The 26,184-nt window shown below is 44.7% G+C and overlaps 1 protein-coding gene across 3 annotated transcripts in view; it reads left to right on the forward strand.

Annotated features, from left to right (window-relative positions):
• LOC146772949 (SLAM family member 5-like) overlaps positions 1–26,184 on the forward strand; it is a 408,736-nt gene that overhangs the window by 74,054 nt on the left and 308,498 nt on the right. For 2 of the 3 annotated variants that reach the window (XM_085637738.1, XM_085637739.1), the window contains exon 2: positions 21,996–22,331. The exons of the other annotated variant lie outside the window; for it this stretch is intronic. In XM_085637738.1, the coding sequence (XP_085493864.1) occupies positions 21,996–22,331 (336 nt within the window). The remainder of the gene's footprint in view (positions 1–21,995; positions 22,332–26,184) is intronic. 3 annotated transcript variants of the gene reach the window in all.

Consider the following 26,184-nt stretch of genomic DNA (forward strand, 5'->3'; position numbering starts at 1 on the left):
TTTGGTTCAATAGTTGCATCTTGGTCAGATTTATTTATTTATTTTATTTTATTTATTTAAAATATTTATAAAGCGCGGCTGTCACCTGGCAGGTATCCTGGCGCTGGTAGCTACTCCTGGGTTTATAGACGGGGGAGGGGTTGAACTATGGCTGGCAGGCTTAGAGGGATGGAGGGAAGAGCCAGGTTTTGATTCGTTTCCTGAAGGGTAAGAGATGAGGGATTTGGCGAATATCGGCAGGCAGACTGTTCCACAGCTTGGCTGCAGCTACTCTGAACGATCTACCTCCGGTCCTGGCCTTCTTACATCTGGGGACTTTCACAAGGCAGGCGGTTGTAGACCTAAGTGTTCTGGTGGGGATGTACCACGAGAACAGACGTTGAAGGGGTCTGGGTCCTGCACCGTGTAGTGCCTTAAAGACCAAGCAAAGGGCTTTGAAGGCAATACGTTGCTTCAAAGGCAGCCAGTGCAGCTCGGCCAAGGCAGCGGTGGCAGAGGATCTCCTGGTCCAACCAAGAGCCAGTTTGGCTGCTGCCGACTGAACTCGTTGGAGTCTGTCCAGCAGTGTCGCAGGGGATTCAAACAGGAGGGCATTACAATAGTCAAGGCGACTAAGAATAGTGCATCTGACTATCAATGCTCGGGCAGAAGGAGGTAGAAGAGGCAGGACTTTACGCAGTGAGCGCATAAGGGCTGAGCAGGTGGCGACTGTTCTTGAGACCTGCGTTTCCATGCTCAGTTGGTGATTTAACATGACACCCAAATTGCGAACACTGGTAACAGGTGGTGGGTTGTTAGAATTTTCCGGGGGCCAGAACTCAGCAGGCAGAGGGCGGGGAATGCGGCTCGCAGGACAGAACAGAACCTCGGTTTTCGAGGAGTTGAACTGGAGGGAGTTCCGGTGCAACCAGCCTGCGGTGTCTCTTAGACAGTTATGGAAGGCTTCTAAAGGGATGGAGTCTTCGCCCTCCCAGGAGAAAAGGAGCTGGGTATCGTCCGCATAGTTTACTGTGGTCATATTGTGCGATTTGATTAACGTGACCAGTGGTTTCAAGTAAACATTAAAAAGAATCGGACTGATGGAGGAGCCCTGAGGAACACCGTGAGGGACAGGGGAGAAAACCGATTGGAAAGGCTGTTTTCTGTCACTGAGATATGAATGAAACCAGAGCAGGGCCGTGCCGTCGATCCCTGCCTCTCTCAACCTCTCAAGCAAGGTCCCATGATTGACAGTATCGAATGCGGCAGACAGGTCTAATAAAATCAAGGCCACGGCTTGGCCCCTGTCTGCACGCATTCGAAGCTCCTCCATGGCAGTGAGCACAGCAGTTTCAGTGCCATGGGCTGGGCGAAAACCAAATTGGAATTCGTCCAAGACGTGGTGCTGCTCGAGGTGGGTTGAGAGGCAGTTGCTGACCCAACGTTCAAGCACCTTCACCGGGAATGGCAGAAGTGATATGGGGCGGAAATTGGACAAGCATTCTGGATTCAGCGTGGGTTTCTTTAGTAGCGGGGTGACGAGCGCTTCCTTCCAGGGAATGGGGACGATACCACAGCTGAGAGATTAATTGCAAATCATCCGAAGAGTGTGAAATAATTCGTGCCCACAAGCTTTCCAGATTTTCGGAGGCAGAGGGTCGAGGGGAGATCCCGAGGTGATGCCCAGTGCTACTTTCTCAAATTCTGCTTGAGAGATAAGGGGGAAATCCAGGAGCTTATTCATAGGATGGCAAGCTGACCTTGGAGAATCAAGATTGGTGGAGCCAGCTTCGGGAGGGGTGTGGAGGATGTGTAACAGGGGCGTTGCCAGATTGTTAATGATAGTCTCAATTTTATCGGTAAAAAACTGAGCAAGATTATCACAAAGGGTCTGAGATGAGGGAATGGAGTTTTTGACACAGTCAGGATGTATAATATTGTCCAGGATCTGAAATATACTTTTAGGACTGTTGGCCGCGTTGGTTATAGTGGAGCAGTAATAATTCGCCTTACTCTCTGCAATGGCGGATTTGTAATCACAAAGTGACTTTTTCCAGAGGGCTTTGTTGTTGTTGCAGTATCCTTGTCTCCACTTTCTCTCAGCCTGTTTACAGGCTGATTTGAGGGTTTTCAGGGACTCATTGTACCAGGGAGCAGGTGCTCTACCTTTAGGTTTACAGTGTTTTAGAGGGGCAACCGAGTCCGCGATGGGGGTAATTCTCGAGCTAAGGGATCTATAATTATTTTCCACCGAGCTAGTAGGAGAGAAACTATCCTGCACCTCGAAAAAGGTAAATGGTTATAAATGTTTCTAATCTCAGTTTAGAAACTACCATTTCTTTTTTGTTTTTTTTAGACTTTGGGCCGGATGTACGTAGGTGTCAATTTGCGAGTACCTAATAGGAAATTTTTTGTGATTCGCTATAAGGCAATTGCAAACACCTGTGAACTAATGTGTTTTTGACACATATAGAAATTCCTAATGGGGTTACAAGTGACCTACTTCATTATAATTTATGAGGTAGGTCTCGATTTGTGACCCATTGGGAATCGCTTAAACCACAGGGATGGTGGCCTCCTGGGGACAGCAGACCACCATGTCTGTATTTGCTCTTAAATAAGCAATATATATATATATTTTTCTAAATGCAACCCGTTTTCCTTACAGGAAAACCAAATGCGTTTCAAATGCAATAATTCGAAATGTTTGCATATATTCACAAAGGGGAAGAGGTCGCCTGGGGACCCCTTGTCGTTTGTAAATGGGTTACCATTGGTAGAATGCAAATGTTTTGCGACCACATTTGCAACCACAACATTCTTCCATACAATTGCAAGTCGCTTTTAGGAAGGGATGCCCTTAACACGCCCCTTCCTGAAACTGAAACCCATTTTGCGATTCGGTCATAGGTTAACAAATCGCAAAATGGGTCTTTGTACATAGAAAAACCCTTTTTTCCAGTCACAAATGGCCTGATTCTGCAAATCGGGCCATTTTCTACATAAAGGAAATCTACGTACATGTGGCCCTCTATTTTGTATTTCCAACAAACATATAGCATTAGTCAACTTACATTGCAAAAGTGTGTTTGCATATACAATCATGAAATGGCATGCTGTCAGTGAGAAAAAATTATTCTTGTGGACAGGGTGGCTGAATTTCAAGGTACATTCTCCACATTGCATTCATAACCATGTTAATGTTACATCACAGCGACATCCGTGAGGACAAGACTTCATGTCAAGCACTTTTAACCTTTGGCTTTGGAAACATCAGGGATATGCAGGGCAGGGGTACCTTGTAGGGCAAGCCTCGCCACCAGGTATAAGATCCTACAATGATGCGTCCCATTAGCTCAACCTACCCTCCTGTCTCATCCCCAGTCTCCCTTTAAGCTTGTTCTTCTGCACTGACTCCAAATAAGTAAGCTTGGTAAGACCCCAGGTGTCCCTCGGGTGACTGCATATTGAGAGTAACTCACCATTGGGGTCTGATCGTGTACTGCAGTACACCATATCATTGTGCCATTCCTTAACCATTGGTAGTGGGTCCAATGCATCGCTATCCTACACCAAACAAACAAGAAGCCTATCATTACAAGCCTCTGTACGTTGCTGCACACCCCTTTATCATATCCTAGCAGTGCCAGCAAAGGCTCCAGTTCCGGTGATTCAGCTGTGATGATCTCCAGTTTCTGAAAGACTACCCCCTGGAATTTCTGTACTCGCGGACAATGCCAAGCCAAATGCATGAATCTGGACTGCTCTTCCTCACAGCGTGTACAGCTAGCACTATCACGCAGCCCAAATTGAGCAAGTCTAGCCTGGGTATAGAACACCCGAATAACATATTTGAAGCGTATAAGTCTATGTCCACTGTTCAACAAAACTGTCTTTATGACTGAGCAGCAATATTGCCATTGTTTATCACTAATATTGACCCCCAAATTCATCTGCCATTCAAGCCTAGCTTTTGTTAGCTCCGCCCTACACGCCTCCTAAGTATGTGAATATATCCTCCCCACTACATGAAGGCGGGCGGCTATTTGCAGAAGGAAGGACAGCACTAACGTCTCTGGGGGCTCAAATGTCTTCACCCAGGAGCTCCTGTAATGTATGTCTTGCTCTGTGATAGTGGAATGTTAAAGCGGTGGGTTGGTCACTATGGTCTCGTACATGATCCCAAAACCTCATTGCCCCGTCACTGAAAAAGTCCCCCATGGTGTGTATGTCTTACTCCCTGAACACTTGCACCACTCCCGCTCTTGGCCTTTTGGGAACCATAAGCACCAGGACAGTAGTATTTTGGGCGAGTACAAAGTGACCCGGCCTGTAAATGTAAATAAAAAAATTGCATGTCACTCCAGATGGTTCTGACAGGAGCATAACGTAGTGTTTAAAGATTCGATGACGTTGTACCGGTCTCCCAACCAGGGCTGTGAGCAGTGTGTGTGAAGCCGCTGCATCTTGCTCCAACAATAGATGTGGTAAGCCCTGTGATCATGTACCCAGTAATGGGCAAACATACATTGAGCTGCCCTATAGTATGCGTCAAAGTCAGAAGCATTCAGTCCCCCCATACCACAGGGTAAGGTCAGGGTCTCCCAACGCACTCATGGCTGCTTCCCTGCCCAGGCCAATCAGATCATAAGTGTCTTCAGGGTGTCATGAACTGATCAGGTAGGAGGAGTGGGATATTCGTGAACAGAAATAGAAAGCAGGTAAGCACTACCATTTTCATGATAGCTACCCGTCCGGCGAGTGACAACGGCAATTTGATCAATTGTTCTATTTCTTGCGATAGCCTCCTCACGGCCCTGCCATAATTGTCCAGAATCACTACATCTGGTTCTGTGTGTACGTCTATCCCCAGGTAGCGTACTGAGTCGATTGTCCACTGTTGGGATATTCAGATTGAATAGGTGTTGAAGCGGGATGAGGGGAAAATGAGGGATTTGTCCCAGTTTATTCGCAGCCTGGATTGTTCGCCGATCAAGACCACCTTGCACAGCTGGTCTTCAAAGGGAGATGGAACAGCACAGGCTCACTCACACATCCTGCAACCCCAGCCACACAGGGGTCCTTTTAATTAGATTAGTGAAGAGGGTGGAATGGGAGTGCTAGGGAATCTTAACCATGCCAGTTGGTTGGCTTAGCCTGATCTAACCTCCAAGGAGAGACTTTCTCCATGTTGGATTTTGGAAGAATGCTACTTTCTGTAGCAAGGATATGACACACTTTGGAGGAAGTGGTCATACACCTGGGTGGCACCCAGCATCCCATGGATCATGGGTGTCCCCCTGCTTGACACCCAAGAACATTGCATAAATAAGGAAGAGCCACCTAGCAACTTAGATCCCTGCTTCGAGTATTCAAGAGGAGAAGGACTGCCCTGCTGGAACCCCTGGTCTGCACCCCAAGAGGACTGCACTCATAAGGACTGCACCTGCTGCACACTTTGGAAATAGAGCCCTAAGTACTTTGCCATACTTAAAAAGGATTAAGGAGGAACTCCCTGAATGCAACAGGCACAAAAGAGCTACAAGAGATCTGCTGCCTGAAACAAATAGGAGAAGAAGGATTGCCCTGCTGGAACCCTAATATGCAGCCAAAGGATTGTACTCTGAAGGACTGCACCTGCTGCACAATCTGGTGCTACAGCCCTAAGGACTTTGTCTGGCTTCACAAGGATTAAGGAGTAGACTTTGTGCAAACTACAGGTTAAAAGAGCCCACCTGCATCATCTCCACCAAGACGTCCCTATTCTGGAGTGTGTCCAGTGCACTTTTAAGGATTTTGCCAGGTGCATTGTGGGTATTTACTATCCCAAAATCCCAAGGACCATCTCAGAGATTCTAGACACCTGGATTTGTTTTGTGGACACTTTGAACCCTCGAGGAAAGCTTCTGAAAGAAGTTCCAGAAGTTTGGAGCAACCTTTGTAAAAAGCTCCATAAGTTGACTAGATGTATTGTTGACGTTGCACTCCCAGATCCTAAGAGGCAACCTAGAGCATATGAACCCTTGGCTGGTGCATTTGGACCACTTTCCTGCATCAAGAAACACTTCTGGAAGTAAGTGTAAAAGTGTTACATCATGGGTGGCCTGAACTCTGGACTGTGACCCGGTTGAGCATGCCCTTTTTTAATCCTTTGAATGCTATTTGTTTATAAGCGCAATATTTGCTTTTAATCTTTGAAAATTCATATCTGTATTTCCCTAAATTGGCTTTTTATTGTTTTGCTCTCTATTTGTTCATATTAATATAGACTATTTTTACAAATTGGTGTTGGATTTTAATTGTGTGTTGTGTCTTATTTATTTAATGTATTAGTGTTTTTAAATGCTTTACACACTTGTCTCCTAAGTTAAGCCTGCCTACTCGTTGCCAGCTACCAAGGGTTGAGCAGGGGAACAATGTATTGAGACCTTGACTGAACCTTTTATTTGCGCCCTTATTACTAGTTGTAGGTCCCTACTTATCACCACTAATAAACCACTTTGCGACATACTCCATCTGCTGTTCCCGCATTTTTCGCTTGGCTGGGACAAATTGTTTGATCGCTTCCTGCACCTGCTGGGTAAACTCCGGGTACAGTGATAGTTCCCAACCCCATGACAGAGTTCCTTGAGTTCTTCCTTGAGTTCTTGTGCCTTGCGGGATTGCAACATCCCGGTACCTATAGTTCAGCAGCCTTACAATGATGGGCTGCGGTCTAGCTCCCGGGATCGGGGGCGGATCAAAGGCATGGTGCACTCGTTCCACAACAAACATGTCCGAGAAGATCTCGCATCCTAGAAAATTGTCAATTTTGGTGGTTTCATCTATGCTCATGATTCTGAGGTTGTTCCTTCTACAGTAGGCTTTCATGTCCTCTGCTTTTGATTACAAAGCAAGAAGGAGTTTGTCGATTCGCTTTTCTGAGGCCTGGACCGTGACTTGCTCATCATTAGCATCTGAAACTCGCCGCTCCACTATGTCCACATGTTCTACAAGCCTGTCCATTATTTCAGACATACAATCCATTCTGAAGGTTAGAACATCTATTTTTCCATCAATTTTCATGAGGCTGTGCTCCATAGCCACTAGAATCTGTTTCAGTTCTTTGTCTGTCTCTGGGCTAGGTTATTCACTCACTTCTCCCGGACGGTTGCCTCCTCATCCCAGACCCTGGTTGCCTTCCGCAGGTCAAATTGCAACTTGGGTTGTGACCTGTCGACTGGCCAGTGTCTGTGACCAACTGTTGTGAGCTCTGTATTTGCGCCAACTGTGCATGCCCTTGCTCTTCATCAGCACAGGACCCCAGCAAGAAGCCGCCAGATCCACATGTGCCCAGGCACTCCCCCACCGAAGTAGATGCTCACCGCAGGAGAAGCCTCTTGCCTCCGCCAGCAAGGCCTGGCTATACCTGCACCAGCTTGTCCCCACTCTGTGCAGTCTGTCATGATCTGACAAGCGGCGCCCACGGTGCTGGGGAATCCCACAACAGCATGGCAGTGTCCCCGATGTGGGTTGGAGCAGAGGGGCCTCCCTTGTGATGTTTGTTGCCATGTCACCAGAGCTTGCTGATATCCCTGGAGGCCTCCCACGCTGGAACCGGGGTGGTAGATGGATCATAGTTGGATGCTGTGAAGTTATTTCAGGTAGGGCATCCCAGCGGCTGTAGGACTCTCTTATGGAAGTTATGCTCAGGGTCTATTCACTCCCAACTGCTTGCTGTCAATAATGTCCCTCCCCCATTTCCATCCATCCCATGTTCTGGAGGGCCCCCTACAGTTCTGTTGCTTGTGTTTCACTTGCGCCTGGGCCAGTTGCCAATTGCACCCACCTATAATCCAATGTAGGCTGTGCGGCATGAATTGGGCACACCACCCGGTGTTTGCGAGACCTTGCCTGCCCATGAACTCGTCCGCCAGCAAGGCCTCTCATATGGGCGCTTCAGCTCTCCCAGCGCCGGCTCAGGCCCCTCACTGCCATAGATTGGCACCTTTCCTCCGGGTCAGTCAGTTCACCCCTGCGTCCCGCACTGAGTACCTTCAGGGGGATTTGTCTCTTGGTTGTCCTCTGTGGTGCCGCAGCCCAGTCACGTTGCCACCTACCGGTCAGCTCCACTACAGCAGCGCAGCATCGAAGGGGCTATTCGGCCACAGATGTGCAAGCTGCCTGTTTTAGCAAGCAGCAAGCAGTCGATCATGGATGGATTTGTGCATAGTATACACCAGGAAGGTTATGGTTCATTAAACGGCCAGAGGAGCACTCTTAGCATGTGGCCATTTTTGACTGCGTTAGCTCTGGCCCCAGGAACTATCATTTCTAACAAACGACACTCAAAGCAGAGATAGAAATACATGTTCTGTGTGAAACCCTCCCTCATTACAAAGACATACACATTTAAAAATTTTGAAGCTTATTTATTCTGTGTTCACATGATTTTCCTTGCCCAGTTTACACACTACATATTTTGCTGGTTCAGCTGCTTAGGCCAAACCCAGGGACACTCAATGTAGTTGTGCTTGAGATGCTGCAGCACCTCCTAAACAGGCTTGCATATGTTCAGAAAGAGAACGAGCAGAAAAGAGGCCTGTATGTGTTCTTATGATGTTGCATTTGCATTATGGTCAGCGGCAGAGGTCAGGCAATGACTTCCGAAAATTGCTGCGTATTATTTAGAAATAAATATATTGCTATTTACGTTTCCTTAATTTGACTTAGAGGTGGGCAAGCCATTACATTAACAGGGAGAGCCAAGCAAGAGCTGAGCCAAGGATCTGGTTTGGCTCCAGGAGCGGCCTGTTCAGGTAAGAGCGGTAGGGCAGTGGGGTTCGGTAGGGGGGACTCGAAAGACTGGGGAAAATTTATAATTAATTTTCCCTTGTTGTCATCTGTCGAGTCCCACCCCACCCCACCACTCTTACCTGCATGTGCTGCTCCTATTTGCTATGTAAATCATACAACAAACATTACGTACAATATAATGAAGTCTCTTCAAAAAATGTAGGGGCATATCTACAAGGCGGCGATAGAAAATTATCGCTGCTTTTGCCGCCGTTTTCGGCCGAAAAGCGGCGATCATTTTATCGCTAATGCGTGAAACCTTGCCTTAGCGCCTGAATTCCTAACGCCCATCTTTGCATCTCTAATGAGATGCAAAGTGGGCGTTCCTCCCCGGGATAACGGGAGAAATGTCGCTAAGCGACATTTCTCCTATTATCAAGCCTCACGCAAATCAGCATAGCGACAAGAAAAGTAGCGATAGCCTCTGTTATCACTACTTTCTTTATGCCTGCTTTGAAACTGACTTAACCATGATATCCTATGGAAGGTGGATATCATGGCTAAGTATGTGAGGCCCTATCAGCAAGCTATTGCCAATCTTTGTGGGATTATCGTTGGGTTTCCAGCGATAATCACACGTTTGGCAGTTAGCGCTAGGATTTTTATCGATTTTGAGATAAGCGTTGCTAATAGCACGCTATGTCAGCGATAAAAATCCACACTAGCCGGCGATAATTATCCTAGCGCTAAGTGCACTTAGCGATAATTATCGCCGGTTGTTGCTGATATGCCCCTTAAAAAGTGTATTTTAACGTGGGGAAGCTCTGACATTAATGTGTCACATTAAAGCACTGCACTGAGAGGTACTTATTATAAGTGATAGTTACTAAATAATAACTTAAATGTTTTCCTGTCCGCCCAATGCCCTCTTGACAATGCCATTAGTGAACTAAGAGACAAGTCAGCTGTCATGTACCCTATATTTATGGCTGGAGATTTGCGCTGCAGACGAGCAACATTAGAGTCTATTTCACGAAAACAAGTTTTTTGAGATAGCACACAGTTTTTAAACGTGAGCTTGAAACCATTCCTGCAATAACAGTGCCATAGGTGAACCAAGAGGCAAGACATTTGTCATGTGAACCCTGTAAATGGCCACGCTATTATAAACAACATTATAGTCTAATAAATCAAACATAATAGGTTTTTTTGTATAGCTGGTATGCTGAATTCACATTTTAAAAACTACTTTCATATGCGAATTCATGAACAAAAGGGAGTTTTGGTGAAATAAAATATTTGCCTAAGAGCAAACTATTTAACCAGAGAAGCCGCAATTTATTCAAATTTTCTGGTTTCACTTTGTACAAATCAGCCAATAAACAGGTATCTGTTTGTCTTTCCTTGGTCATGCTAATGCTTTCTTTTTACCACTTTTTGCATTTTTCTGCAGTTTTTATATAGCGCAAACTCAAGCCAAGGGTACAGGTGCATTTCAAATGATCACCAGCTTCATTAGACATTCATTTGTTTTTAGCCATGGGGAAATAAAGTGATTTTTCCAGAATCACAGGACGTTAAAGGCCACTGCTGAGAATCCATGGTTCCCCAGGACCAAAGTTGGCAGCTCTGGCAGTAACAACTCATCCTGGGTAGAGCAAGGGAGGCAGGCAGAAGCCACATGAAAGATCAGCTCTTATGGGCACCAGGTTCCAAGAGGCCTGGAGCAGAGCCAGGCTTCGGCTCAAACCCGGTTCGAGCTCCCACTGGCTCACCCACCTGTACTTTGACTACATTTTAAGCATTGTGTCTAGTGTGCTTGTGATTGAAATCATTGGGGCAGCAAATTTATAGAAAATATCCACATTTGATGTAAAACTTTAAATTCACACAATTAATTTTTATCCAGACAATGGAAAATATACCTATTTTTATATATTAAATCTTGGACACTAACTTTTATTGCCATTTGCTGATGCCTTGTGAATAATATTTGTTCAGAATGTTAATAAATGGATTTTGCATTGGAACTGATGGCATATTTGCTCACTGTCAACAGCTACTCCAAAGGTAAAAATCTTTATCAGCCACCTTATACTGGAGCTGATGCCACCAGCTTTACAGTGTCAGGCACTCAAGGCCCTTCACCACCAGGATAGCTACATAATAACCTGAATGCTGAGTAATGACACCAGACACAAGAACTAGGAACAGGGATTTAATTCAAAGAAAGACAGTTCCTCAGTACAGCAACGGAACGTAGGGACTGGACGCAGCCAAGTCCAAGAAGGTAGATGTTATGTTATGTTATGTTAAATCCGTTTGTACCGTGCACAGATACTCAGCAGAGTGTCCCGGCGCAAGATACTACATCGCAACAAATGCCTTGTTTTACAGTTATCCTCATCTATGGTGCAACTGGAGCCCAATTGCCCCCTGACTTTTGTACATTAATGAGCAAGCTAGATCAAGTGAAATTATGGTCCTCTTCACCAAACTCGGCACTATTTTTTTCCCCTTAAAACCACTATCTTTATTGTTTCAGCAACCTTGCCTTACAGTTACATTAAACTACAACATTCAATTTACATGTAAATCTACTCCAATGCAAAAATAGTTAGTAAAATCAAATTACAATATCGACCCTATATTTATATCAATCCCACCATGCAGAGGTAGAGGGAAGAGGTGTGGCGCCGTGGCCACGCGACTGACTTTGAAATCTGGGGATCATGGTTCGATTCCCGGCGCCGGCAGTAGATTAGCCCAGCACCATGTGACTCTGGGCAATAGCTTGCTTAATCTTCCCGACGGCCCCCAGCGCCTAGAGACCCTTACGGGTGATTGTTCGCGCTTTACAAATGTGGATATTATAAAGTGCTAGTGATTGTAAGTTAGCAAAGGTCAATAACTTCCCTCTCCACAAGAACCACACAATGGCAAGATCAGCAATATTGGTATTCCCATTGGGAAGCATGCAAAGGTAGTTTATTCTGCCTGCTGCTGTTAGTGACAATGCAAGCTCATGCAAAGGAGAGAAACCCAAGGCCACTTAACCAATGCCTTTCAGTTTCTTAAATTACAGTTTTTCCATAGGATTCCCAATACGTCTTACCTCAAATCGTGCGATATCAGTATATTACAGCAAAATTTTTTATTCAGAAATTCTAAAGTGGTTGCAGGATCCAAATACCAAATTGCACAGTTCCATGAATTTTAAAAACACCATACATTATGGCGAAAGTTGTTCCATAAAATGTTTAAATGTATATTCCGTTCTACTGCTATATTTCTAACATGCGGCCATACTGTCCACTGATAGGAAGCTACAGAGTAAAAAAATTCCGCCTCGTCTGTCCTATAACAATGATCCTGGGCACCGCGGCATGAATTTGCTCCCCGAGGTCCAACACCAGCTTGGCTATGAGGGGGTCGTGGTCGCTCTCTACTCTTCTTACAGTGACCACGCTCTCAACATTCTTTCGAATTTCTAGGTATATCACTATATATTCGGCCAACGAAGCCTTCTCCCCATTGCCATACGGTTCTTGAGCAGGGATATCAGAGGGGGTTCTTCTATTCAGGAACCGGATTCTCTGCTGAATGAGAAATGTCGAAAAAGCCTCCCCTTTCTTATCTGATTTTACCCAAATTATACCTGGGGCGGAATGCCTCAGCCATGGTCCTCTTCTAAGACCTCCTGGATTGCAATTATATGGGAGGGATACACATTAAAATCCAAAAAATCGTCCTTCTTTGAATTTCTCTCGGTTACGCTGTTACACACTTCCTTACTATATTGTATACATTGTGCAACATGTTCCCGAATTGCCTGCACCTTAGGTCACCACTCAGGGGGATATTTACGTTAGTGATGTCAAGAATCACATTTAGTTACTTCACGTTCGTGAGCCTGACGTGTAATGCATTAGGGGTAAGAGATGCTTTACTGAACAGTTGTGATTCACAATTTAAAATACACGATACCCAAACAGATGTTATGTTATGTTACCAGATTTCTAAAGCGCATAGCTGCCCGTAAGCGTCCCAGCGCTGAACAAGTACAGGTGGAGTCAAAAAGAGGAAGCTCACGGGAACAGCCAGGTCTTCAGAGATTTACGAAATGTCAGAAGGTTGGGTTGTGTGCGGAGGTCGAAAGGGAGGGAGTTCCACAATTTGGAAGCATGGTGTGAGAAACTTCGACCTCCTGAGCGTGATCTCTTAATTTTAGGTGGCCGAATAAGGTGGGCATTAGAAGATCGAAGGGATCTAGAGGTGGAGTAGGGAGTCACAAGGTCTTTGAAGATGGGGGGTGCTTTTCCATTGTGAATTTTGTGCGATATACAGAGTGCCTTAAACTGCACTCTTTCCACGACTGGTAGCCAGTGCAGAGCTCTCATGGCTGGTTTGGCCGAAGAGCGGCTCTTAGTGTTGGTCAGAATCCTGGCTGCCGCATTCTGCACTACCTGAAGTTTAGTAGTAACTTTCCGCGGTGCACCCAGATACAATGTGTTTCCATAATCCAACCTTGACAAGATGAGGCCCTGGATCAAAAGTTTCCTTGATTGGAAAGGGAGTAATGGTAGGATTTTCCGGATGGAGCACAGGAGGCCAAAACAGACTCCAGCCGTTTTCCTAGCTTGGGTATGCATGGTAAGGTTTTGGTCTAGCCATAAACCGAGGCTTTTAATCTCGGTTTTGGGAGTAGGAGGCTTGCCCATGCATGGGGGCCAGAGAGAGTCTGGATGAAAGTGGGCCTGATTCCCCATCACCAGAATCTCCGTCTTGTCGCCGTTAAGCTTCAAGTGAGATCTGTCCATCCAGCTGACTATGTCTCTCAGGCAGGAGTAAAGATCGATGTTGGGATTTTCCTGCTGAGTAAGAGACACCACCAGCTGCGTGTCATCTGCATACGTCAGGAGTTTGATCCCATAAGGGGTGACTATCTTTTCCAGGGGGGACATGTACATGTTGAAGTGCGTGGGGCTCAAAGAAGAGCCCTGTGGCACTCCGCAGCGTATGGGGGTTTCTTTAGATGTATAAATGCCCTCAATCACCTGGAATGAACGGTCCTGAAGGAATGATTTCAGCCAGGACAGGGCAGTACCTGAGATTCCAAGATCTTTAAGTCGCTGGGCTAGGATCTGGTGGTTTACCGTGTCGAAGGCTCACTTAGGTCCAGGAGGATCACTGCCACTGATCCTTCTGCATCCATGGTCTTCCTGGCCTCCTCGACCACCGTAACCATCGCAGTTTCGGTGCCCTGGCCCGGGCGAAAACCTGTCTGTGACGATTTAAGAAGTTTGTTAATTTCGAGGTAATTAGACAGTTGGGAATTGATGAATTTTTCTGCTATCTTGCTGATACATGGGAGAAGGGAAATCGGCCTGAAGTTGGAGAGGTTAAGGGGGTCTAAATTTGTTTTTTTAAGTAGGGCCCTGACCTTCGCCTTCTTCCAGCTAAGGGGTACTAGTCCGTTAGTCAGAGAGGCATTGATCACATTAACCATTGGTGTAAGAATGGTAGGTGCTACCTGCTTTAGAATTTTTACTGGGGCGGGGTCCGCTGGTGAACCACTTTTGAGTAAGAGGAGAATGGAGGAAAGAGTGTCCGGACTAATGGGGGCGAATGTATCAAAACTCGTGTTAAGGTTGTTAACCTGTATTACATACTGCGGTAAAGGGTCCATCGGGAAGAGGGGCAGAAGTTGCTGCAGAATATTTTGTATTTTTTGATCAAAGAACGTGGCCAGCTTATCACAGTGGTTGTCCGAAGGATCAATTGAACCTGTGGGTTCTGGTGATTTTAGAAGTTGTTTTACAATATTGAAGTTCTCCCTGGATGAGCAAGATGCCGCACTAATTTTCTGTTGGAAAAAAACGGTTTGAGCAATTTTAAGGGCTTTTTTATAGTTAAGAATGGACAGCCTGTAGTCCTTTTTGCTATTAGGGTCGAAGTTTTTCCGCCACACTCTTTCCGCCCTTTTACAGAGCTTCTTCAAATGGCGAGTTTCCTGGGTGAACCATGGGGGAAGAGGTTTTTTTACGGGAAATCGAATTCGGTTTTTTAGGAAGGATCAAGTTAAGAGAATTTTCAATCCACGAAGAGAACTCCATATCTGCTATAGCAGGATCCATTTCATGGTTAGGTTTAAGGAGTTCCAGAGCCTGCTTCCATTTCTCAGTGTCCAATTTGGCCCAAGGGCGTGTCAGTTTACTGGGGGGATTGTTGGGAGGAGAGATATAAGGAATCTCCCACCTAAAGGGGATGAGCCGATGATCCGACCATGGCAGGGGGATCGGGGCATTAGTTTTCAGATCATCAATATTGCATATGATTGGATCAAGTAAATGACCCAGCGAATGCGTAGGTTGGTCGCTCTGAAGATGGAGATGAAGAGCAGCCAAATCTATAAGTAGTTCTGATGCAGTTTTATCCTCGTTGTTGTCGAAATGGATATTGAGATCCCCTAAAATTAACATGTTGGATAAAGTGCTAGACATGGCCATAGAAAATTCCAAAAGGGAGCTGCAAAATTGACCCAGAGGCCCTGGTGGGCGATAGATGAGGACTCCTGCGAGGGAGTTGCATGGAGACAATTGAATGCTAAAATGTACATTTTCGCAATCCGATAGGGGATAATCGAGGAATCTACATGGAAATTGGTCTTTGTGGATAATAGCAATCCCTCCTCCCTTTCCCTTTGCCCGGTCCAAGTGTTGTAGGAGGTAGCCCTGTGGTAGTGCCTGTACAATGTCAAAGTCTGAGTCTGGGGTGAGCCATGTTTCAGTGAGAAACAGAATCTCAAATTGCTCCTCTTCTAGTAGCATGTGAATTTCCTGCGCATGTTTAGGCAGAGACCTGCAGTTTAGATAGAGACGACCCACTGATCTCCCTTTTTTAAACATTTGTGCAGGTTTCATTAATTAAGTAAAACCATTTATGCAACTTTCGTTTTGGGCCCATGTTTTCTAGAAACACCACATTTTGTGATTTCTGATGATTTGCAGCCATTCATCATCTTCTAGCTTACTATTTAGACCTGCAATATTCTATGATATGAGTTTTACAGGCCTCCTATTGACTTCCTCCTTCGTATTTCTTTTCGCAACAACATACAGCCACTTGCGTACTCCAGTTCACCGCTGTTAGTTGGCTTCAGTCTAACCCTCCTGGGAACCTTCTCCTGCTTTTACTCATGAGGGTCGCTGCCAACCATGCCCACTCCTGCCGATAATCATCTCCAGGAACCCTGCCTTTGGTATTCATGCATGGTTGGGTAGTCTCACCATCCTTGGGTGGTCACCCATGATGACACTAGGAATGAGGCTAGGGGGATCCTTTTTTGCACAATATCCCTAGGGCCTGAGCTAGCTTGTCAGTACATTGCAGTCCTTTTTGTTCAGTCATTACTCCTTTGTTGCTGAGCAAACTTTTTTTCTGCAGATTCACAAATGTCCTATTGTATAACGAATTTGTGAGTCGGTTCCCCGGCAACTACAAAGTGTTTGTAATTCTGCCACTCATTTGGTAAGTTGTTCATTCGTTGGACACCTTATTTAGTTTTAACAAAGACTACTTCATTTGTTTAAAAAAAAAAAAAAAATTATTCCAACTGGCAGAATCTATCTGTAGCTACACACACATCAATATATCATTCACCGCAAATAACAACCCATTCTTCAAAATGCACTTATCATTCACCTCAAATGACAGCCCATGCTTCCACAAACTGCAGTGTTTCTTCTCATAGAGACAAAGGGATGTGAAAGCTCCACCAGGTCAAACAGAAAAAAGCACGCCATCAGAAATGTAAATTACTTTCTATTTTTAGGTCGAGCTAGGAAAGCGCATGTGCTGTCCCTTCGAGACCTGCTGTAATCAGTCTGTGAGATTGAAGTCTTTCCCCTTTCTTGCCATTACTTTTCATTTGTCTGTGTCAGTGCCCTTTAAAGATCCTTGCTTGCTAGTGGTCAGTCCTGCCTCCTTGTCCCTCCTTTCTCTCTTCTGTTCCCCCCACAGAGCAGAGACTTAGTACTGTCTCAATCCGCTATGGTTCTTTATCTGTTCTTTGGGGAACTATTTTTTCTTGGTTTCCTGCTCTGCTACTGTTTGTCTGTGTTTCGCGTCAGCATTCTAGCTGCCTGCATTTAAATATAGCATTCTTCCTACCACCTCCTCTTAATGCCACAGTTGTGTTACAGCTGCCTTCCCCACTGTGGCTTCCACTCTGTTGCTTGTATTTTTTTTATTAGCCTTTTTTCACTTTTCGATCTCCATCGTCCTTTTGGCTTTTTTCTAGTAGGATACTCGCTTGGTTTGGGCCTCCTTTTAAGGGGGGTTGGGCTTGTTCATCATTCAGATCAAACACAGCTACAGATGACATGACTCATCCTGACTCAGCAGACAGGGTGCAGAGACACACCTACGCCGCCAGGCGATACTTGTCTGTCACATACAGGAACAAGAGATTTACTGGACTGTTCATTGACATTCTCGATACCACCCGGGGACATTGAAAACCAGAGTGCCTTCTCCAAACAGAACCAAACAACACAATACAGTCATTCTGATTTAATACATCTGTTAGATTGACTGCAAAACTTCATCCATAGATACGCAGAGTACAGAGCCGCCACTCCTCTGAGGCAGGCCTTTTCTGCGGGATATTTTCAATTCACGTGGGGAAAAAAGGTTTGTGTTTTAACACGCCTGAAAGAGACTGTCATTTTGTTCCAAACTCAAGGGGAGCCACCGCTGTTCTCTCTGTTCTGGAGAAGTGCTCCCGGGGACAGCGTGCTGCAGATAACAGGGTGCAGGAGCATCTCTGCAGGACGCCACCTTTGTGCTCTCTGCACAGTAACCAAAATGTATTTTGGGTGACGATGCGTGCTTGTGTTTCTGCCTATCTTATCTTTTTGTATAACTAATGAGGACTTTACGCAGGGGAAAAAAAGCTCAAAATAAATATTAATATATGAAATGATCACTTGATGGTAGGTGTATTTGAAGGATAAATTTAGTAATTTGACTTAATTAATGTTGACATGTTGACGTTTGCTGCAAGTAATATTTATCTTAAAATTGTTGAATTGGAGGACTGAAAGAAAGTTAACAAGGGACAATAAACAAAGAAAAATGTACCTTTAATTTAAATTGCCCTTCTTAAAAAGGACAAAAGTAAGAAAGGCAGGGTACAACACAGTGAATATTTGATAAATGCAGTTGTGCTAAAGTGAGGTTTGAGTAGGATGCAGGAATCTTATGTATCATTAGAGCAATGGAGTGTTAAGAGTGTCATTGAAGGCAATGGAGTGATGTAGGGTCAATAATGGCTGATATAGCCCTTTGACCCCAACATTTCAATGTTTGTCTTTCTGTTTCCCCCTTTTTTAGTTCGAGCTAGAGAGCACACGCGCTGTCTCTTCAAGACCTGCTGTAATCAGTTTGTGGCCTTGAAATCCATCCCTGTTCGTGCCATTGCTTTTCATTTGTCTAGTGTCCTTTTAAAATCCTTGCTTGCTAGTGGTCAATCCTGCCTCTTTGTCTCTCCTTTCTCTCTTCTGTTTCTCCCACAGAGCAGGGACTTAGTACTGACTCATTCCGCTATGGTTCTTTATCTGTTCTTTGGGGGACTATTTTTTTCTTGGTTTCATTGCTCTGTTACTGTTTGTCTTTGTTTAGCTTCAGCGCCCTAGCTGCTTACATTCAAATATAGCATTATTCCTTCCAACTCCTCTTAATGCCACAGTTGTGTTACTGTTGCCGCCTGCTACCTCCCCCACCGTGACTCCCGCTCTGTTGCTTGTATTTCTTTAATTAGGGTTTTTGCACTTTTCAATGCCCACCATCAGTTGGGGTTTTCTGGTAGGATATTTGTTTGGTTTGAGTTTCCTTTTAAAGGGGATTGGGCTTGTTTTTTTTCAGTGCAACAGCTTGCTCCTCATTGCCGTCCTGCCCCCGGGCGTCGCACTAAACTTTTAGCATTAACAACAACTACGCATTAGGTTACAGCACTGCGCCCGCTTTTCCACTCTGCTGACTGCTTCATTGCTTTCACGGGCATCACGCTAAACTTTCTACACTCACTGACTCCTCCCCCACGGCAGTAAGGGTCAGAGTGGCAATTTCTTTTAATGTACATCTACTGCTGATTAGGAATTACTGTTGTATAATTCTTAAGAAACATTCCGCTTCGGCCACTACACCTTAGAAAACAGTTCCTCGATGGCAGCCCTGTTAAGTAAGTCTAGGCATGGCCTCCACACAGATGTCCTCTCTCCATGTAGACACAACAGTGACTTGTATGAAGTGGACCATGGGTGGGAGGTCTGAACTAAGAGGCGTCAGGTGTCTCAGATGTTGCTATTGGTTTTGCTGTGAGGTTCAGGAAGGTAGTACTGACAGCCACTGTTGCCATGGAACTCAGACAGGTACAGTTTAACCCCTTGGCTGCGGCAGGAATTCTGCCGCAGCGCTGGGGGGGGGGGTTTGGGGGCAGTGCGGTGGTGCTGTGCTCATGACGGAGCCACTCCGTCATGAGTCACGGTTGAGCTGTGCTCATGACGGAGTGGTTCCGTCACGACTCCGCCCACTGCGCTAATCGCCCGCACAGGCGGGGAATTAGCGCCGCGTGGGCGGAGCGGCCGCCAACAGCCGCAGCATGACGGAACCACTCCGTCATGAGCACAGCTCAACCGTGACTCATGACGGAGTGGCTCCGTCATGAGCACGGAACGGGTTAAAGATATTTCTATTTTTACCTAAAGATAGGACAAATCCTGCAAGTCTGCACTTGAACAGTAAACAGACAGCAGAGGGATGCTATCTATCAAGTTATTGAGGGTAAAGGGTGTTTCCCAGCTCACCAAACATCTTATCTGCTGTCCTATAATAAATATGTTTAGAGTTACGCATAACTCCTGGGTGCCGGAAGGGACAGCTTGCAATCTGATTCGCACCAAGAAAACAAAACAATAGCGAAACCAATAGTTTGCATTTTCATTCAGATTAAAGGATTTTTGTACAGATTAAAGGGTTTCTCAAGCGTCACTAGCACATGCAGGACAAGAACAATATGTCAGCAGCAGTTCAAAGTTTCCTCTCACAAAGAAATGGTACTGAAAGGACAGCAGCACACTCACGTGTACACAGACGTGCACACACATATACAAACACATACTTCCACATATACATACAAGTGCACACATACACACACACGTGCACACGCACACACACATGCATACCCTCATCTACCCCACCTCCCAATACACAATCTACAGGACTAACATGAAAAAGGGCTGGAGGTCACAAGCACATCACTTCTCAGGAGCTATGTGACCAACCAAAAATATTTTTACATCTGTCAATAAATTCTGTAGCCCATTGTATATGGCAAGGCCTTTTATTTATGTGTTTTGAAAACCTGCAAGCGGTGCGTAAACACAAACTTTCAGGGTCAGCTGCCATGGCTTGCGGTGGGGGGCGTGGGCATCAGGGGGGACAGTGCGGCCGCTGCTGCACAAAGAAAAAAGAAGTTAAACTTACCTCGCTGCTGCCAGGTCCTGCATCTTCTTTCCTGCTCGCCTGTGTCCGACTCCAGGTCGTAACAGGAAGCAGGCAGCCAGGCTCCCACTCCTAAGCCAATCACAATGCTCCTATGGAGCGTTGTGATTGGTCTGAGCACCGTGGCTTGGCGCTCAGCCAGGGGCTGTAGGGGTGGGCATGTTCTCCATGCAGGCTGCGTGCATGGAGAACAAGGCAGTGCTCATGACTGGTTTGGGTGGCGCGAGAGGGCCAACCAAACAGTCATTGCGCACTCAGGAGTGCGCAAGCCACTCCTCCCCTGCCCTGTTGCTCCGTAAGCAGCGCAGCCCCGCCCGCTGGCAAAAAGAACATAAAATGGTAATAACTAAAAGTTATTACCATTTTATGTTTTTGCTTCTCGCACTGCGAGAAAGCAGTGGGGCGACGCTCCTCCGCCATAGCGGAGGAGCCAACCCTGCGCACTTTTAACTTATAGTCCTTGCTTACGAGAAGCAAGGCTGGCAGTAAAAGAGGCGCAGTTACTGCCAGCCTTGCTAATTGTAAGCAAGGACTATAAGTACAAAGTGCGTGTTTACGCATCGCTTGCGGGTTTTCAAAACACACAAATAAAAGGCATTGTCATTTACAATGTCAATAGCTGAAACTCTCGCAAATGCGAGGCCTATTGCATTGCAAATGCTTGTTTTCCTTGCACTGCACATGCATTCAGAGCTACCATCAACAAAGGAGCATGCCTGCAGATGTTGTCAATTTATGCATGTATTTCTACAACTGCACATCATTCATATAAAGCCATAAAGGTTTGCTAGCGGTATGACAGCAGGGCACAAGAAAAGTTTTTGGAAATAATAAAATAGTATACAGTATCAAAATGAAACAACACGTTACGACACAACATAAATATAGGTACTCTACAGAAATGCAGAAATATACAACACAGCATTGGGCTCTATCCGGAAGCCCCTTGCATAACTCAATCTCCACGTTGTTCTTATTTAATCCACCACCACACACTGCCTGCCTCTTTGTCTAACTCTTGCAGGGCCTTGCACTCTCTGCTTTCTCACTTTGTCAATGCTTTCCGTATTTCTATTTCTCTTTCTTTCCCCCTTTTGTGTTTTTCTCTCTCTTGATCTGACTCAAATTCCGTTGAGACAAAATAAAGGCTGATTCCCAAATACGTATGTCTTGGTTCCCACCCGGAACCACCTGCTCAAATTAAGCACTGCCTATAGTCATCAGCGGGCTATATCGGCCATTAAAGGCCCGCCCCCGTGTTGTTCCTTAATGGCCGATATAGCCCGCTACGAGCGAGGGGCTAATAAGAATTTGCTCCTAATATTAAATTATTTTCAGTAAAAAAACACCCAATCCTGGAGTAATGTAACAGCGAGGAATGAGCAATGGGGTCAACATTTACTCCTAACTCATCAAAGCTTGCCCATGTAAGGAGTAGATCTGTTTTCAATGATCCCATTTAGTTGGCGCCTCCCCGGACACGAGTTGCCTCTTAGCACTTTGAAAGCCCTCGCCCCTCCCCATCAAATTATTCAATAAGACTCACTAATGATCATGATTTTGACATATTATCTTAAAAATACATATTTGTATTTTGAAAGCGTGCATTCGTCCGTATTATTGGCGGACAGGGTTCTTTTCGGGTACTTCATGAAATCTTTCTGTCTTCACTATAGGGGTACAGTCCACGGCGGGAGGTGAACGGCCGCCGCTTGTACTGGATGCTGCTGTGAGCGATGACGTGTGGTTCCCTGTTCAGATCCCAGACGGGTTCGAGATTGGAGATGTTTTTTGGCTTTTCAAAGGCAGCGCTTTAGCTCAATTAATACCACCCAATACATTTATCGAGAGAGAGAGACAGTTCAAAGGAAGAGTGTCTATAAACGGTCAAAACTTCTCTTTGCACATCCGGAACCTGAGCACGGAAGACAGCGGAGAGTACAGCGTGGACATATCCAAGAAGGGAGACACAACGGAAAAAGAAGTGAGAAAGTTCACACTCCGTATATTCAGTAAGTATTTATGAAACCCACCGTGAATGAGGAGTGTCCAGGACTATACATGAGACAGGAAAACAGAAGGAATGCATAAGGCAGCAGCTAGGCAGGGCGAGCCAGCATTGGCAAAGCACATAGGTCTCGTTTCAAAAAAACCTAGGTGAAGTGTACACAATTGAAAGGGATAGGACGGTGCTGGTTTGTTTTTGTAGATGTGTTATTTATATCTAGTTTAACATAAATCTCAAGTATTAAACGCAAAAGTAGACAATATTGAAATGAAGTCAATGCATAGTGTGAATGTATGTTTTATTAATGCGTTTGTTCCAGCCTCATTAGAATGGTGCGTGCTGCAGTTATTATGCAAATAAGTTTGCAAATGCTTGAACATATTTGGAAGACCAAGAAACAGTGCTTTTTTTTAATAGTAACTATGCAGTACTTGTTGCACGAGAAAAGGTCGAAGTTGTTGGCAATTGTAGAGAAAATTACTGCATATATGTAGACGTCGAATGGTCCAAAATTTAGGGGGGCGCATCCGGTAATCTCCTTAGCTCTAAAAGGAGATAATATGTATTTTAATCCATATCGACAGCCAGGTGTCTCCCACTCTCCACTCCAGTGAGGTATGCTCTATATGACAGTGTGTTTAAAGAGTCAGACGAAGCCAATCAGAGGATTGCTTATCTGCAGTTTTATTGGTGGAGCCTCGCCCAGGTTCAGAAGAGACGGATAACGCACACACGGATTGGTATTTTAAAATAATCGGTTATTTATTATACAAAGAAAATCTCATGCTTAGCAAATCTCCATTCCAAAGTAAATCCAGCTGTCCGTAGTTATGGTAATTTGTTTATTTAATTCCAATGACCAGAATTCCAAATAGATAATATCACAGCCAGTCTGAACAGAACGCAGCCAACACGTTTCGTCTCGAGGATAATTTCCACCGACTTCATCAGGGCAAATAAGTCATAATCAAGTTCAGTCCTCAGTAGTAAAATATAGATTTTCACAAGCACCTGCAAACAATGGGGAGAGTACTCCTCATGGTATCTCAGCGAGAAATTATTCACAAGACAAAACACTTGTTGGCTGCATTTTATTCAGACTGGCTGTGATATTACCTATTTGGAATTCTGGCTTTTGGAATAAAACAAAGAAATTACCATAACTACGGACTGCTGGATTTACTTTGGAATGGACATTTGCTTAGGATAAGATTTTGATTGAATTGTTATTGGGGAGTCCATCTCCAAACCTTGAAACGTTGGGTGGCCGTTCCACTCATCCTTGGAGCAAACTTTGGAACTTTGACTGTACTATATTGCACTGACAAAGCGCAGAGTTGACCCTGGCTCTTTTAAACTGTTGGTTATTTATTATGTATAATTTGTACTCAAAGCATAAACATCAAAATAATAATAATATAAAGATCTCAGCAGTCATAGCTAAAGCCAGAGCCAGTGCTAGAAAAGTCTTAAAGGCTTCCAGAATCCCAAATGGCCCTCAAGATCTCGGTGCTCCAATAAGCCTCCAGGACCTGCAAGTGCCCGGATACCCTATCATGTTATTAGTTGCGCTTTATAAATCCTGATTGATTGATTGATGTTTCATTATGCAACCCTGCTTTGTGATTTTGCCAGATCACATGTTCAAATCTGCTTGAAAAGAAGTGTACTGAAGTGCAATGGATCGCGGTGCTTCTTATTTGTAGTATTTTCTTTTAAGTATTTGCTGTTTGTGTTAGTATTTAAACCGGCAATATATATTTTTTTAAGTCAATCATTTACACAGGCATGGACATCATTAGGTGTCATCAGGGGTAGCACCTGCCCTTGACACTGTCCATTGAAGCACTGGCCTACGAGATGACAAAAGCAGTACCTAGAACATAAGGTAAACAGTGCCTTCATCAGCACTGTTTACTTTCTGCAGTTTTTGCTGTGCCATTTTTCAGCGTTATAAAATACATATAGGCAGCAGTGTAGTGTGCATTAATAAAATTAGATATATTTTAAAAAACATACATTTTTCAACTTATTTATTACTGTGAATGCATGATAAGTCACGTGTTTAAATAAAACCTTCATCTCTATGACTGCATGATACCTCCTTAAGCCTTCACTATAAGCAGCATGGTAAAAAGTGTGATATGTGATGCTAAAATCCAATTCAAATGAGTTGGAGTTTATCACGTGGGATTAATAATACCCAATTACTGCATCAAAAGCCACATGACCCTGTAAATACTGGGGGGCAGATTTACAAGACCCTTGTGCCACTTTTGCGTCATTTTCCCCATGTTAAAAATTACGCAAAAGTGGCGCAAGTGGCTTGTAAATCTGCCCCTGGGTATGTTCCCCCATTAAATCCCATCGGGTTTGGCCTGCCTATAGTTATCACAAAACTCACAAATCTCAAATGTGCTGTCACAAAACCGCATACATCGCAATTAACAGGGCCACTCGTAACGAGGAACGAACAAGTGACCACAAAACAAAACTAATGAACAGTAATAAGCAACAACTCAAGGTAATGAATTAATTCTATTCAAATGTATGATTGATATAAATTAAAACAGGTGAACACTGCTGCTATTGTTTTATTTCAAATCTCTATTTTATGTGTTTATGTTTACTAATGTCTTTATACATTTTATCTTTGAGGTAATTGTGATATCAAGAACAATGTCATGTGTCATCAATTACTGACAGTCAGCGTCAATGGTCATATAATGTCACTAAGTCTGACATCATTGAGTTCAAAGTATACGTGATGTCAATTTTGAAATGCCTGGTGTGGTGTATAGACATCATTTGCACCCATATTTTAAGGTCGAGCCTAGGGTCAGCAAGCATGTACTGATCTGCGAGGCATGCTGTATTCCATTTGTGGAGTTTGCCACGCCCACCACCTTTCATTGGTTCCTATCTGTACCTTTTGAGCTGCCTTTCTTTTGTGTGGTGAATTGGTACCATTTGTCCCTCCTTTTATAGTTTTTGTCACGCCCATGGCAACTGGCCCCTGTAACATGGGTCATTTCTCTTCAGGCTATTTCTTTTACTTGTGGCGCACTTTTTTGTAGCATTTGTTTTTGGCCAGAAAACAAGTGCTCCTGTTTTGAGTTGCTGTGTGCCTCACACTTGCGATCTTGTTTGTGTGTGCATGTGTAGTTCCCTAGAAGGAGGGCTTGAAACAATGAACTCTCCCTTCTTTTTTTTGCAGTTTTATAGCGCGAACTCAACCAGCACCAACCAGTTACATTACACAGGGACACATTCATTTTTGGTAGGCATGGGGAGAATACCCATTTTGCCCAGAATCACAGGAGCCGACACCAAGACTTGATCCTGGTTTCCCACCTCCAAAGTCGGCATCCTCTCCTTTCCTTGCACACCCCACCGGCCCCAGGGTGACCCCAGATGATTGGTTTTTAAAGAGCCTCCCAAAAACACTTTGATAGTGAGCTTTTGTTTTCTTTGGCTGAAGCACTGTAAGGATAAGGGCTATCATTGAAACTGCCAATAATTTCTATACTCCTGGGGTGGCAGGATTCTTCACAATGCAACTGTAATTCTGTTAGCCTACATCAGCATGCATTCTTTAGTGTTTTGCTGCTCACAGCCAGGCCACGCCGTGCTTCTTTCTGGGGGACCCGGGATAGCGGCTGTATCCTGGCTGCCAGAAGCAGTATTGCACATTCGGACACCTCCGAATCTGCTGTGCAAGAACCCCAGCACAACTCAGGGAAACAGACCATGCTGATTCAACACCCTTCCCAAACACTACCACCACTAATTTGTGTGAAAGTACATGACCTGGAGATATTTAACATAGTGCGCTGAATTAATGCCTCAAAGAATTA

Source organism: Triturus cristatus, chromosome 12 (genome assembly GCF_964204655.1).
Source record: "Triturus cristatus chromosome 12, aTriCri1.1, whole genome shotgun sequence".
Lineage (NCBI taxonomy): Eukaryota > Metazoa > Chordata > Amphibia > Caudata > Salamandridae > Triturus > Triturus cristatus.